Source organism: Panthera uncia (genome assembly GCF_023721935.1).
Source record: "Panthera uncia isolate 11264 chromosome B3 unlocalized genomic scaffold, Puncia_PCG_1.0 HiC_scaffold_1, whole genome shotgun sequence".
Lineage (NCBI taxonomy): Eukaryota > Metazoa > Chordata > Mammalia > Carnivora > Felidae > Panthera > Panthera uncia.
The window spans coordinates 5,192,387-5,208,069 of NW_026057582.1; the positions used below are offsets into that span (position 1 = coordinate 5,192,387).

The following is a 15,683-nucleotide window of genomic DNA, read 5'->3' on the forward strand; positions in this document are numbered from 1 at the left end:
CAGGGGTCAGGGGTGGAGGAAAGCCACTACGGGGCTCCGAGAGTGGTCTTTTTCGAACATAATAAACATATTAAAAGCAGCTCTACAACTGTTCCAATACCGTCTCCGGACAGAGGCAGGGATTGTGGGGAAGGGCCAGAACGGACGGCGTGTCCAACAGCAACCTCTGGGTGTCTGACAATAGCTGCCCATGTTAATACTTCCCAACATTCTCGGGAAGCGGAAAGACACACAGCATAAGCAGACACGGGCACACGTCCGTCTATCGCCTGTGCTTTCCGCCTATTCAGGAGCTGGCTGGAGACGCGGCCCTCCCGTCACGGCCGGGCCGACGAGGCTGAGCTGCGTCCGGGTCCAGGAGTGCTAACGGGAGCAAGCGGGTTTCTGCTCACGTCCAGCGTGCCGCTGCCTCCAGGTCCTCAGGGTGAGGCGTGCACGCCAGGAGGTGCTCCCTACGCGCAGGCCATTTCATCTTCCCTCCTCTCTGACAGAGGCGAGAAGGAGGGCCTTCTGCACAAAGCCCTCTCAGGTCTCGGGAAGGGGCGGGGAGGGACTGGCAGCTACGGGGGCCACACGAGGAACCTTATCACAACACTACCACGAGGAACCAAGATCTGAAGGCAGGAAGTTGAGATTCTTACCTTTGGGTCGTCTCCAAACTGGCCGAATTGTACATCGTTTAATAAACTACGAGCCGTTTTGATGATATCCTTACATTTTTTTGGCGTTTCTTCTACTTTCCCAGCCAGAAAGAGACAACAGGCTCCTGTCACCTGCAAGGGAGGTAAGAGCTCTTGAGCTACTGTTAACAAAGCTCACAGGAGAAAGAAGCAAGGAGTCCTGGCCTTCGCAATAACCTGGTCCCCTTACTCTCCTATCTTCCTATCTTCCTTTTACTCGTTCACAAATACTCTGACGCTCAAAGAGCTTGAAGGAAATTTCATATACGTACACACACCCACTCCCAATTTGGCTTCGTAAGTTATTTTAAATTGAAATTTCCAAAGAAAATGGCATGTAAACCAAATAGATGCCAGAAAGGAAGAGAATCATAGGAACAAACTTTCTTTTTACATTGCAGTCTTAAAGATAATGGCTCCCGGAACAGTGAGCCTTGCTGCAGAAAAAGAGCACAATTAAACACATTTCCTGTGGAATCCATCCATATACCACCGCCCACACTTTCTCTCCCTGCCCCAGCCGCCTGGATCCACACGCAGTCCCTACCCCACTGCAGCGCTCTCACAGCTTGGCCTCCGGCTATTCTCTGCCTGCGCCAGCCCCCACCTCCCACGCCCCCCTCCCCCGTGCCCCTCCTCCACGGGACCCCAAGCACGGCAGGTGTCAGATGCTGTGCCAGGCACAAAGCTGACTCTGCCACAGGCTCCTTCCTCTAGAACTTTACAAACTAGTGAGGAAGACGTGTGTGCAAAACTGGGTAAAACCTGAGCAAGAGGAAGGATCCCCAACACGTTAATTTCCTAGTAAATCTTCTGTCATCTTCCTCATAAAAACCCTTCCACAAGTTCAGTCTGCCTACTAAAGTCAGATTCCCCTGGTCCGAAGTCCAAGGCTCACTACGGTCCGATACAGCTTACCTTTCCACCTTGGGCCCCGCCATTCCCTTCCTGCCACACGGACCTCCCTGGCCGGGCTACACAGAATAGTACGCTGCCCGGTGTCTCCACTCATGCCAGTTCCTGTTGGACCAACTGCTCTGTCCCATCTCAGCACCTCTAAGCCCTACTTCTAGTCAAGGCTTAACTGACTGCTGGCAACTCCTCCCTGGCATCTTCCCTGAGCCCTCTAAGATGTAATTAACCACTCCTTTGGATGCCCCAGCCCTCCTTCCTCACCTCTCCTACGGCTTTACTATTGACCACGTGTTTTGTACATGTCATACCACCTATCCTGGCTACTCACGGCAGGTTTCCTGTCGGACTCTGCATGTTTAAGGAGTAGCTAAAGAGTGAGTGGTATGGCATAAAGAACCTCTCTTCCATCTTGCCCTTTTTTGGGGTCTTCCTTATAAGCCCGAATTCATCTTGTGAAATGTGAGAAGGAGGTAAAGTCCACACAAAGTCCACAATACGATTATGGTCCCCCCCCCCGGCTTAAACAAGATTTAAATATAGTTAGTTGGAAAAAATAAAAGTTCAAACTTGATTATTTATGGACACCACGTACTACACGGAAATAAATACTTTCTGGAAAACAGAATAAAAAGAGACTATAAACAGTCCACTAAACTGTGTGAAAAGAGTAACGTGTGTGTTAGCGAATTATAATAAAATTCAAACACTTACATATCTTGGGAATTGCTTGAAGGAATGAAACATATAGAAGCGATGAAAATAAATTATTCCAGTTGCCAGGGTATCATAGTGTCTGTTGATCTGGTTAAGGACTTGACCAAGAATTTTTGGAAGTTATGCTCTTAGTTAAATGTGGAAACATAGAGGAAAACAATAACAGCAAAATCAGTGTTAAACACTCTGGTGGCAAAGCATGGGGATCTCAGGGTTTCGGGACTCTGACAAGTTGACGTTAGCAAGTTGAAGTTCCTACTTCTAACGAGGCAGGGCTTCCCCAACCTTTAGGTACACCTCAACGGTGACCACCGGGCATGCCTCCTGGTGGCCACTCACCCAATGGCTGAGTCTACATGTTTAAAGGATAAACAGGAAACAGAAAACCCCTGAGGAGCCAAGTTAGTCAGAAAAAATTTAAATAGAAATATTTAAGAGCCATTTCAGTACGGACACAGTGCTACCTATTTTGTTTTTAGTATCCAGGTGGAGAGCCTATCTAGAACAGATTCCAAGGAGACTTAGGATACAGTCCCAAACGTGTGCCCACATCAAAGATGAACCGAGCCCCCTCTCGGCGGTACCGGGCTTCAGTGGCTGGATCGAGTCCTTCGAGCTGCGAGGGTGTATGAGCCAAGTCTTTCTTATCCCAGTACCAACATGGTTTTGTGTGGTCCAGGTTTGCTGAGGTTACTGAAGGGCTTGAGTTTTCTTTATTCTCCTTCATTTATTGAAGTAGACTTGTTCTTTCCAAAAGATTTTCTGAAAATGTTAGAATCCTAAGAGAGAGAGAAGGAGCAGCAAAGTTGGAAAGGAATACTCCACATCAAACAATCCGGATCATCAAAGACAGTGTGCAATCACTGATTATATTTGATTTTGGATCAAAATTTCCCAGAGGGGCACCTGGGTGGCTCAGTCAGTTAAGCGTCTGACTCTTGATTTCAGTTCAGGTCATGGTATCACGGTTTGTGAGATCGAGCCCCATGTCAGGCTCCATGTTTACAGTGCTCGGAGTCTGCTTGGGCTTCTCTCTGCCCCTCCCCTGCTTGCGCACTCCCTCTCAAAGTAAATAAATAAACAAACTTTAAAAAAATTTCCCAGAGAAGCAACACTACTGACTGACCATTACAAGCTCAGACTCAGCCCCAAAGCCAATTTAACACATAAGTGACCCACGGTATAATAAATCCCAAATTTCATAGCAGCTGAAAAGGAAGGGCATTTCCGTCCCACTTTCCTTTCTGCCTTTCTTCAGTAGACTCAATCCCTTCATGCTGGTCTAGATTCCGTTCTTTAGTAAAATCCAGGCCTGTCTTAACCCCCTAAAAAGATTTATGCTCGGGCGCCTGGGTGGGTCAGTCGGTTAAGCGGCCGACTTCGGCTCAGGTCATGATCTCGCGGTCCGTGAGTTCAAGTCCCGCATCAGGCTCTGTGCTGACAGCTCGGAGCCTGGAGCCTGTTTCAGATTCTGTGTCTCCCTCTCTCTCTGCCCCTCCCCTGTTCATGCTCTGTCTCTCTCTGTCTCAAAAATAAATAAACGTTAAAAAAAAATTTTATAAAAAAAAAATAAAAGATTTATGCTCCAAAATTATCTATCTCTTCCACTCAGCACCCAATCAGAATTTCCCTTCTTTCAGTTTACTGCATTTCACTTAGAAGAGCCACCAGATTGGCTGAATTCAAATCTGCACAAGTCACTGAACTGAGCAATAAAAATCAGATGTCTGGGTGCAGTGATTCTGGGGCTGTGGGTAGAAGAAGGTGATCCACAAGGGAAGAAAGAAGTTCCTTTAAGATGTTCAAGGGGCGCCTGGCTAGCTCCATCGGTTAAGCTTCCGACTTCGGCTCAGGTCATGATCTCACGGCTCGTGAGCTCGAGCCCTGTGTCGGGCTCTGTGCTGACAGCTCGGAGCCTGGAGCCTGCTCTGGAATGAGTGTCTCCTTGTGTCTCTACTCCTCCCCCACTCGCTCTCTGTTTCTCTCTCAAAAATAAATGAACATTAAAAACAAATTTTTCTCATCCTCTTCTTTTCCTTTTTTTAAATTTTTTTTTAGTGTTTAATTTTTTATTTCTGAGAAAGAGAGAGACAGAGGGCGAGCAGGGGAGGGGCAGAGAGAGGAGACACAGAATCTGAAGCAGGACCGTGAGATCATGACCTGAGCTGAAGTCGGATGCTTAACCAACTGAGCCACCCAGGCACCCCATCATCCTCTTCTTTTTCATTCAGAATAAAGAGGTTTTCTAAAAGCATCATGTTGAGCAAAGAAAACAAGGACTCTCATCTGGAGGCCACTGGAATATGTAAACCGTCTGTAAACTCATCAGAGAAGAGCAATTCTCAAATAGGTCGCAGAAGTATTTTAAAGAGGCAGCTAGAAGCAGGTGGGTCTTGTTGGCAAGGGAAGAGCGGTTCACTAGCTCAGTTCTGGGCCAGAGGCATCAGTGAATCTGGAAGCCTAACCTTTTCTGTGTGCTGCCTCATTTCTAGTGGGAAAGGGGATTTGGCAGGGCTGAATGCACCCCTCCTCCTCCTCGCACCTGGAAGCCCTACAAATGGATCTTTCCTCCACCAGGAAGAAATTAAGTACCAGGAAAAAAGTAATCTTCTTCAACTGATTTATATTCGTGTGTGTGAAAGAACTGGGCAATGACTGGAGGTTGGGGAGGTCAGTTACCTAAAGCCTAAGTAAACATGGAAAGTGCACAATCAGATGCTCAGTAAATATGAAGAGTTCATAGTTGGATGTCATACTGGGATACATTTCTCAACTCTCGGCTGGCAGAAACTCTAAAAGTGTGACTATATCCTCTGTTGGCAAGGCCAGGGAGAAGCAGGCGATCTCATGTAGTGCTGGTGGCACTACAAAATGGAACAACTCTCACAGAGGGGAATTTGGCAATATCTAACAAAATTACATATGCATTCGCTGTTTTACTGAGTAATCCCACTTCAGAGAAACTACTCTGAAAATACCATTACAAGTATGAAACAGCGTATCCACAAGATTATTCATGAAAATGTCACTTATAATAGCAAAAACTGTGAACAACCCAAATGTCCCTCAATGGGGCACTGGCTGAAGAGAATATGGCTAACATGAACATTAATTGTGTACCATGCTGGTATTTAAAAAAGACTAAAAAAACCCTTTAAGTCCTGCTAAGGAGACAGTTCCAGGATCAGTTGGATGCAGGATAGTGTATGTGGTACGTTAGTATCCGTGTAAGAGGAGAAATAATAGACCTCTGAATTTGTTTTTTAAACTAATAATAATAATAATAATAATAATAATAAAAAGGTTGCCAATAGGGAACAGGGAAGAACAGAATGGAAGGGACAGGAATGGGAGCAATACTTTGGGGATCTCTTTTTACACAGCTTCGGCTTTTTTTTAAATGTGTTTTTATTTTGAGTGAGAGAGAGAGAGGAAGAGAGAACGTGAGCAGGGGAGAGGCAGAGAGACAAAGAGAGGGAGAGAGAGAATCCCAAGTAGATCTCAAGAACCATGAGATCATAACCTGAGCCAAAATCAAGAGTCAATGCTCAATTAACTGAGCCACCCAATCACCCCCACAGCTTTGACTTAAGAAGCCTTTTATTTGAAAATAATTGCAGATTTACAGAAGAGTTGTAAAGGCAGGAGGGAAGTCTCATATACCCTTCACTCTGCTTCCTCCAATGTTAACGTCTTATACAACCATGGTGTGTTTACGAAAATGAAGACATTAATTTTGGTACAACTACAGCCTTGACTCAAATTTTGAGTTTCTCCAAAAATCCCTCTTCTGTTCTGGATCTAATCCAGGATGCGACACTGCATTTAGGGGCCTTATTTCCTTAGTATCTTCTAGTAACAGTTTCTCGGCGTTTCCTGGTTTTTTCATGAGCTTGCCAGTTTTAAAGAGTACCAGGCAGAATGAAATGTCTCTGATTTAGGTTTGTCTAACGTTTCCCCAAGAACAGACTGGAGTTTTGGGGAAGAATGCCACAGAGGTGAAGTGCCCTTCTCATCTCATCTCACCACATCAGATATCAGAACCTACTGTCCATATTAACCATGACCACTTGGTTAAGATGGGGTCTTGCCAGGTTTCTCACTGTAAGTTACTGTTTTTTCCTTTCCATTTTCTATTCCTTAGAAATGAATCACAAGGCCTAGCCTACCCTCAAGGGCAGGGAATTAAGCTACATCTCCTGGAAGGAGAAGTATCAATGAATGTGAGGACAGATGTTCTAACTACCACAGTAATTAGTGAGCATTTTGGGGAAAATATTTTGCAATGCAAAATACTAAGCAAATTATCCCCTTTTCTCCTTCAAGTTTCGCCCATTAATTTTAGCATTCATCTGAGGATCTTGCCTGTAACAATTCTTGTGGTGTTCTTTATTGTAAAAAAAAATTTTTTTCAATGTTTATTTATTTATTTATTTATTAAAAAAAAATTTTTTTTCAACGTTTTTTATTTATTTTTGGGGCAGAGAGAGACAGAGCATGAACGGGGGAGGGGCAGAGAGAGAGGGAGACACAGAATCGGAAACAGGCTCCAGGCTCCGAGCCATCAGCCCAGAGCCTGACGCGGGGCTCGAACTCACAGACCGCGAGATCGTGACCTGGCTGAAGTCGGACGCTTAACCGACTGCGCCACCCAGGCGCCCCAACGTTTATTTATTTTTGAGAGAGAGAGAGACAGAACACGAGAGGGGGAGGGCAGAGAGAGAGGGAGACACAGAATGGGAAGGAGGCTTCAGGCACTGAGCTGCCAGCACAGAGCCCAGCGCGGGGCTCGAACTCACGAGCCATGAGATCATGACCTGAGCCGAAGTCAGATTCTCGACCGACTGAGCCACCCAGGCGACCCGATTACTGTGGTGTTCTAATGGTGACTTTCTATTTCCTTCCTTCCTTTCTTCAACATTAGTTGTTCTTTTGTAAGAAAGATCTGTTTCTTCACCCTCATTCATGTATTTATTCAATCACTTATTTACAGTAGTATGGACTCATGGGTATTTGTTTCATTCTTTGAGTCATAAGCCAATACTACCGTCATTTACTTCGTTGCCCAAACTATTCCAGCTACAGCCATCGGAAGCGGCTCTTTTGGGTTGGCTCGCGAGTCCTGCAACTCTGACTTCTGAATCATGTAAATATTTAACACACTCATGAACTTAACTAAAAAGAAAAAAGCAAACCCTAAAACTCAGAATAAACCCAGTGTATACCAAACATGAAACACGGAAAACCATTACAAGTAATTCCCGATCTCGTTCCATCCTGAGTGAAATATATTCTAAGCACAAAAGAACTGCAAGGAAATCTCAAACTTCTTCAGTAATACTTTGTTGGTACTGGCATTACTATTGTTCACTGTCAACCCATTTGTGTCTGTGTACCGTAGGATAAAGCAAAGAGATATAAATGTTGATGTCGTTAGGAATCAAGATTTTCAGTTCAAAGTAAACATATGCTTAAGATCAAAGGTTAAGGAAAACCTGTAATGTTAAATTTTAATGGAAAATACAAAAATCATGGTTAAAATATGTATACACATACATCCCAGCTCTGTCCACCGCAAGTATCTAGGAGCAACGACATTCCTATAGTCAGGAACACATCAGTGTCCAAATCTTAGTTACCCTCTACAAAAAAAAAAAACAGGTCTCCTTTCTCCTTTCCAGTCTGGGATAGGGGTCTGCCTGAGATGTGCTAAGAGTAATGGAAGCTTCTAAAAAGACACAGGAGCCAGCGTGGACTCTCACTGGACAAATTCAGGGAATTTGAATATTAACAAGAAAAATAACAATGACTGTAAAAGAGTAAATGAACAATCCATGAGTCCATAGTTTATTTATATATATAGCAAAGTCTACTTTGCTAGCACTGGTATTAATTAATGTGGAAAAAAAGTACCTTTACCTTAACAAAAGCAATCGATCCTGGCATCACTAATAGGGTGAAAACCTGCTATTATGTGGCCTCCTGATATGATGCAATAGAAAGAAGTATCAACCACCTATGTAGAATTTTTCCCTCTAAAAAGCTAAATTCAACCGAGACTTTAAACCTAACTTCCACTTTACAGTAAATACTGGGAGTAGAAGAACAAGTCAAATGGCACAAGGAAACTTTTAGTCACATCCAGAAATGTGACCCTCCACCAGACAACTGACCTGGTCTGACTGTCCCAGATTTCAAAAGACTACAGAGGCATACTGCTCAAACTAATGTATGAATCTTGATTGGATCCTCATAAAACAAAAACAAAAACAACTATAAAACAAATTTGGAACAATTAGAGAAATTTTAATATGGCCTCTATACTAGAGGCTATTAGGGCCTATTAATTTTCTTAGGGGTAACAGTGATGATACCGTGATTATATACAAAAATGACTCTTCTCGGGCTGAATGAAGTACTTCCGGGTAAAGTATCATGTCTGCAACTTTTTTCAAATGGCTTATCTAAAACACAGGTTCACATAGTAAAGTGGTAAAATGTTAACATGTGTCCAGTCTAGGCCACAGATAAACAAGTAGTCCTTGTACCCTTCTATCACTTTATAAAATGTGGGGGAAACTCAAGTAAGACCACTTATTTGACCGGGTCTCCCTTATTCCCTCTGGGTCAGTCTCTCTCGGCAGCCAAAGAATGCTTATGTATGAGTAGTGATTTTATAAATTAACACGATGTGTAAGTGCATTACAGCACACAAAAAGAAAAGCACGCTAACTTTAACTGCATGGTTTACTAATTTTCACAAAGTGAACACACTTTTGTGACACCATCCAGCTGTGAAACAATTCTACAGACATCCCGGACTCTCTCCTGTTTCCTCTTATAACCACGATTCCCCCAGAGGTAACTGCTATCTTGACCTCTGGTCCCAGCAACGAGTCTTGCAGGGTTCTGAAGGACCCTGGAATGGTGGAATATCACTCTTTCACAACGGCTTTCTTCTGCTCCACATTATGTCTGTGGGGTTCATCCTTGCTGCACAGAGCAGTACCCGTTCATTCTCATTACCGCATAGCACTGGTTTTCAACTAGGGGCGAATTTGTCCCTCAGGGACACTTTGCAATGTCTACAGACATTTTGGGCTATCGTAACTAGGGAGCTGCTGCTGGGCATCTAGTGGGTAGAGGCCAGGAATGTTGCCGAACATCTACAAGGTGCAGAACGACTCTCCACAAGGAAGTAACTGTTCCAAAATGTTGATGGTGTTGAAGTTGAGAAACTCTGTTGTACAGTGTTCTTTGAATAAAACATAATTTACTTATCCACTCTACTGTGAACGGACATTTGCGATATTTCCAGTTTTTCATTATTAATAATAGTAACAAACATCCATGCACATTCTTGTGGAGCAGAAAGCAACTGGCCAACTGGTTGAGGGAATCATCATCTCAAAATCTCTGTAATGTATTCACAGCACACTAGCTGGGAACATCTACTTTAAGATATATGGACCCAACAGTTCTGCATGTAGTTACTCATTCAAATATTTGCTGAGTATTTACTATGAGCCAGGCCTCAATGACACAGCAGGAACGGAGATGCAAGGTCTTTGCCCTACCTGAAGCTTATGTTCTAGGAAGCTCATGTCCTAGCGGCAGAGACAAAGAGAAACAAATATGTTACTATTTATCAGGGAGTGGCAAGTGCCATGAAAAACAAGAAGGCATGGTAAGGGGGCAGAGAATGAGGCAGGGGCTGTTTGGAGATGACCAAGTTAGGAGACTAAAGTAGCTGTTCAAGTACCGCCTGATGAGGGCTTGTCCCCCTCCCTCAAGATGATGCTGAGACAAGAAGCAAGAACCACACTGGGCTGTGATGCAAATAAATAAATAAAGGCAAGAGATGATTTCAAGCTTGTTTGCCTGACAGAGAGGGTAATACTAAGAAGAAAAATGGGAAAGGAGGTAGTTTTGATGGTGGGGCCTGGGGCAGGGAGAATTTGGGTTCCAAAAATATTAGGTTTGAAGAGCCCACAAAACATCTGTATGGAAACAGCTATCAGACCTAGAAACAGGACTGAAGTCTGGAAGAACATATCTATCTGGGATTCCTCCATATAGAACTGACAACTACAGTCATGGTGGCAGGCGGAGGGATGGAAAGTGAAAAAAGAGGTCTGGAGACTGAACTTGAGAAAGCAGAAAAATCTTCAAAGGAAAGAAAGGGAAGGGTGGTCCAAGAGGTGGGAAGCTTGTAACTTCAGCTGCAAGAGAAACCAAAGGACATGGGCTGAGACAGATGTGGCAGTTAACAGTGACAAACACTGAAGAAAGTCTAACGAACAAAGAATTAAGGAAAGGCTACTTTGGTGGGGAGTTCTCAGAGTCACTGAAAGTTGACTATAGGAATGTTCGCACAGCTCCATACTGAAGACTGCTGGCTTGTACGCGATTTTAAATGGGTGATTCGTGTCATATGTGAACTGTCTCTGTAAAGCAGAAACACACGTACGTAAATGGCAGAACCTTTGCACAAGTGCAGTGGGGCAGAAGGGAGACTGCGAAAAGGAATGAACAGGCTATGAAACAGGGTTCTTGTTTACTCAGCGGAGAGGAGAGTGAGAGATGTCTGAGGCAAGAAGGGAAGGAGCCACTAGAGGAGGCAGAACAAGCCACTAGGGGTTAAATGGCCAAGGGATAATAAAACGCATAGTAAAAACGTTAACCTCAGGGAGGAAGCTCTTTCTCTGAAACAGGAGGGAAGGAAAAGTTTGAGGAAGATAACGAAAAGTCACTTAAGGGGGAGGAAATAAATGCTACCCCCTCCCCGTAGAGTATGAAGGCCTGTGCTGAGAGGAAAGGGGAGGAGTGAGGAAAAGGGAAGGGACCCAGTGGGGGGGGGGGGGGACATAGGAGTGGAAAACAAGCTCCTTACATGGTTTTATTGAACCACAGATATACTCTGCCTGCTCTACCTTGCTGCCAGGGGCCAAACCCCATGCTAATAATTCAGCATAGTGCCTTTAGATTATTATTTTTCATGTTTTTATTTTTAGACAGAGAGAGAGAGAGAGAGAGAGAGAGAGAGAGAGAGAGAGAGACAGAATCCGAAGCAGGCTCCAGGCTCTGAGCTGTCAGCACAGAGCCCGACACAGGGCTTGAACTCATGGACCATGAGATCATGACCTGAGCTGAAGTTGGATGCTCAACCAACCCAGGCACTCCCCGTTTTATTTTTTAATTTTTGTAAAATGTTTATTTATTTTTGACAGAGAGAGAGAGAGAGAGAGAGAGAGAGCGCGCGCACGCGCCTTTAGACTCCAGGGCCAAATAAACAATACACGAAAGTGAAAATAAACGTACATAAATAGAATCAAACAGTCCTCACTCCCCTGAAAAAGTCCATACCTCAGTTCTACACCCCTGTTCCTATTACCCTTTATTGATTTTTTCACAAGACCCTAAAGTTACAGGTTTTCTCATTAGCAGCTCATGATTACTGTGAAAATGGCTCAGGGTTACGAGCACCACAAGTAAAAATCTCTCAATAAACAAGCGGCATGTCAAAGCTTTTCAGCAACATCTTCCAGGAATGTGCTTTAGATATAGCATTTTAAATGATGAAAGAAGAAATGCATTTTCAAGTTCAGAATTTGGACACCTACATGTTGGAAGCAACAGTGAAGGTCATTACTCAATTTTCTCACCTAGTACAGAAACTCCCTCTAAATAAGTAATAGTCACTCACTAACCTTCATTTGACCACTTTCATTAATGAACATTAATGGTTTACAAAGCAGCCTATGGCATTGCTGGGTATCACTAACTAGTGTTCACCTTTATTTTTGTGTTAGTCTTACATTGACTTTTCCGCCTTTCAACAACTCTCTGAATCCTTACCTTTCCCTTATCTACTGATTGCCTCTCAAATGTGAAGACAATTGTCCCATTCCCTTCTCTTCTCCAGGGTAAACAAACATCTCTATTTTCTCAACATGGTTTTTAGTGTTTCAAGATAACCCCTAAACATTAGCAACCAAAATGGAAAACACTGTTTACACGATCTTCATAGTAAGTGGGGGAAGGGAGATTACTAATACTCAGCAACATGTCCATTGTGTGTCCACTGAGACACAGCATGCCTGCAAGCTGTATTTTCTTATTCTCACAATTTATTGTGGAGAAACCAGAACCAAAGAGACATGAAACAGCTTGCCTAATTCACAAAGGTCGTAAATGGCAGAGCCACAATTTGTCGTTAGATGAAAATATCGCTTTCCCTCAATCTGGGGAAGATTCTACACTTTGCTTCCACAAATGGAACATTACGTCCTACAATCCATGCCCCCCCCCTTTTTTTCCCCCAAATCTGGTCTTCCTCGTCTCAAATATGCATAATGAGCTTTTGTAGATTTGACCTGGCAAATTTACATCTTGTTAATTTTGACCTATTGTTTCAACCTTTAAGAATTGTTTATAGCTACAGGTTTTGAGTACATTTATTAATGTGAGGAGTATGCCTCATATATTTAAAGTTGGCAATAAAAAAAAAAAGGTGCCAACCAGAATAGGGGCAAGACAAGAGCCCTATAGCTCATCTCTAAACACCTGTCTTCGGGCTGACATCAACCCATTAATCATTTGAGGTTTGGTAATTTCAATGGACATAAATCCACCCAAGCAGACCTTAGCCAGTGTACATGTGTCTCTTGTGTCTACTAGGACAGGAAGAGAGATACATTCAGTGTCCTCAGGAAACCTAAATGGACCCATGCCTGGCAATCCCTCATTCACCACCAAGGTAGCAAACTTCGAGGGACAAGTAATTAGACGTATGTCATCTGGCTGGCTTTTTTTTAGTTGAAACTCTGCAAGTTTGAGGGAATGAGCTCTCCTTTCCCAAGTACTCACAAACTCTTCCTGCTCTCCCAACAAGGCCCTAAAACACAGGGCACCAGAGTGGCTCAGCTGGTTAAGTGTCCGACTTCAGCTCAGATCACGATCTCATGGTTTGTGGGTTCGAGCCCCACATTGGGCTCTGTGCTGACAGCTCACAGTCTGGAGCTGCTTCGGATTCTGTGTCTCCCTCTCTCTCTGCCCCTCCCCTGTTTGCACTCTGTATCTGTCTCTCAAAAATGAATAAAAACATTTAAAAATTAAAAAAAAAAAAACCAAGGCTCTAAAATAGAGTAACAAGTTCTAGCATCCAAGAGCCATCAACCTAACTGCTCTCCGCAAAATCTGAGCTATTTACCAGATTCCACTCTTCCACCATTAACTGTTGTTTTCAGATTCCTCAAAAGCTATGAGCAGTGATTTTACAATTTTACCTGCAAGTATATCATTTATCTGACCCTAAAAACATGAAATGGATTTAATCCAATTTGAAGTTCTTTATAATCTCCTCCATTACCTTGAACTTCCTTTTCATTTTGTTGGTCCTTACCCAATTCTTAGAGACAGCAAACAAACCATTTTTCTTCTTCAGCGAACTCACTGCTTTCAAACATTATCTCCCGAGGTAAGGTAGTTCATTATCTCCCTAGGTAAGGTAGGCTAAAACCATTTTTTCTTTACGACATTCAGTTTCAGAAGTGGCATTGAAAATGTAAGGACCTCCTTAGTAATTAGAATGTTTCCTTATTGCTTGGTGCAAACTACATTTTCAAAACGAAACACCCATTATGTTTTATGCAAGAATCAACAAATAGGGTTGAATGATGCATTACAATATAATGAGACAAAAGGAAAAAAAAAACCCTGAAAATTAGACACTAAGAGTGGTTACTGTGAATAAAATAAAATAATCCGGGATAACTCTTACATTTACCGTCAAGATTATTTAACAAGCAAGCAACCTAAAGCCGCTAACGATCTTAACCAAAATGTCTACCAATATCACCATTACCCATCCATTCTTCATTCAACAAGCTGGAAAGCTTACAATACGTCACCCAGTGTTCTAGGTGCTGAGGATACAAAGCCCCTCATGGAGTTTTCATTCTAGCAACATGATTCAAACAAACCCTTAATGAGCGCCTACAAATGAAAGGCACCATACTAGATACATCTAAAGAGCGATTTAGAACGAGATACATAATCACTATCAAGTTTACTTTAAAACCACAAGCGATCACCCTCAAGTAACTGCTCTCAAAAGTCGCGCCTGACGTCAGATGATTTCGCGAAAGGTCGGTTTAACTGGCAGTCCAAGTTTAGGGAGCGTTACCAACCGTGCTCGGGGCTGGTAACAGTCCAAGTACTTTCAGACCACCTCAGACTTACGCCTCAATTTTCTTAAGAACAACTGCTTTAATAACAAACCAAACAGTCCAGAAGAGGATCGGTAAAAACCACGTCTCGGCAAGAACGAACCTAATCGCGGAAGTTCCTTTTCCTTATTTCTAGTCCCACCCTGTTACATGGTTCTTCAGACTCCAAAGTCGGAGTACCTCAGACGTAGAGTCGAGTAAGTCTCAGGCCTAACCTCGACAGGGACCAGCACACTGCGAAATAAACTGGGAAGATATAGGTACACTGCGATTGTGCGGCTCAGAGGCTGCGCGCGCGTTTAAGAGCTCGCGCCCCCCCCCCCGCCCCTTCTCCCCATCTGCTAGAAAGTCCCCGAATCCTAGCCGCCCCTCACTTCGAGGGCTGCTGTCTGTTTTAGGGTCCGCGTCGGCCTCCCTGCCCCGCTCCTGTGTCTCATACACCCTCTCGAAGCCCAACCCGCAGCCCCGCCGTCGCCCGCTAACTTCGATTTGCACCAGGGATAGCGGAGCGAGGCGGAATCCCGAAAAAGAGACTCCGCCAATGGCCGGAGATAAACGGCCATACCCTACTCCGACCTCCAGGGAAGTGGAGGTGAGCGGCGGTCCGTCGGTCACTCACCCCTCGCCTCAGGCAAGCCCCTTAGCGACGTCTCTCCTCGCTAACCGCGGCCATCTTGGACGTGGAATGTCGGGGAAGCGACGTCATCTCGCTGCGTCCGCGACGAAAAACCAGCGACCGGGCGCGGCCCCGCCCAGCCACCCCTAACCGTACTGCACGGCCTCCTCTCCAGCCATTGGGCCTGCGGGCCAGAACGGCCTCGGCCCCGCCAGCTTCGGCGCCACAATTGGCTGGGCTGCGCCCACGCCAGGCGCTGATTGGAGGACGGGCGCCTCGGGCCCCGCCTCCCGCGTCCAAGTTCCGTTAGCATGTTCGGTTGCTCCCGAATTCCCTCTCGCCCCGGGGGGGGCGGGACTGCCGAAATAGAACGCCCCCGGGCTGGCTCCTCCTCCTGCCCGCAGCGACGGCTGACCCGTGGGGAGGGGCCGGGAAGAGACTGGCGACACTTTCGTCTTGGGAGAGCTCTACTTTCTTCTGATTGGCTGACGGGCGCCCCCCGTGCGTCGGAGCCGCGGGCCAATGGGC

General features: G+C 44.7%; 1 protein-coding gene across 3 annotated transcripts in view; it reads right to left on the reverse strand.

Annotated features, from left to right (window-relative positions):
- The window catches only part of CCNK (cyclin K), a 29,372-nt gene extending 13,818 nt beyond the window's left edge, over positions 1 to 15,554 (reverse strand). The window contains exons 1-4 of one of the 3 annotated variants that reach the window (XM_049612184.1): positions 15,159 to 15,554; positions 2,840 to 3,088; positions 2,307 to 2,388; positions 642 to 773 (exon numbers count right to left, since the gene is read on the reverse strand). In XM_049612184.1, the coding sequence (XP_049468141.1) occupies positions 642 to 773; positions 2,307 to 2,388; positions 2,840 to 3,036 (411 nt within the window). In that variant the 5' untranslated portion in view covers positions 3,037 to 3,088; positions 15,159 to 15,554. The other 2 variants (XM_049612186.1, XM_049612185.1) reach the window with 2 other exon arrangements.
- Between the last annotated feature and the right edge of the window lie 129 nt (positions 15,555 to 15,683).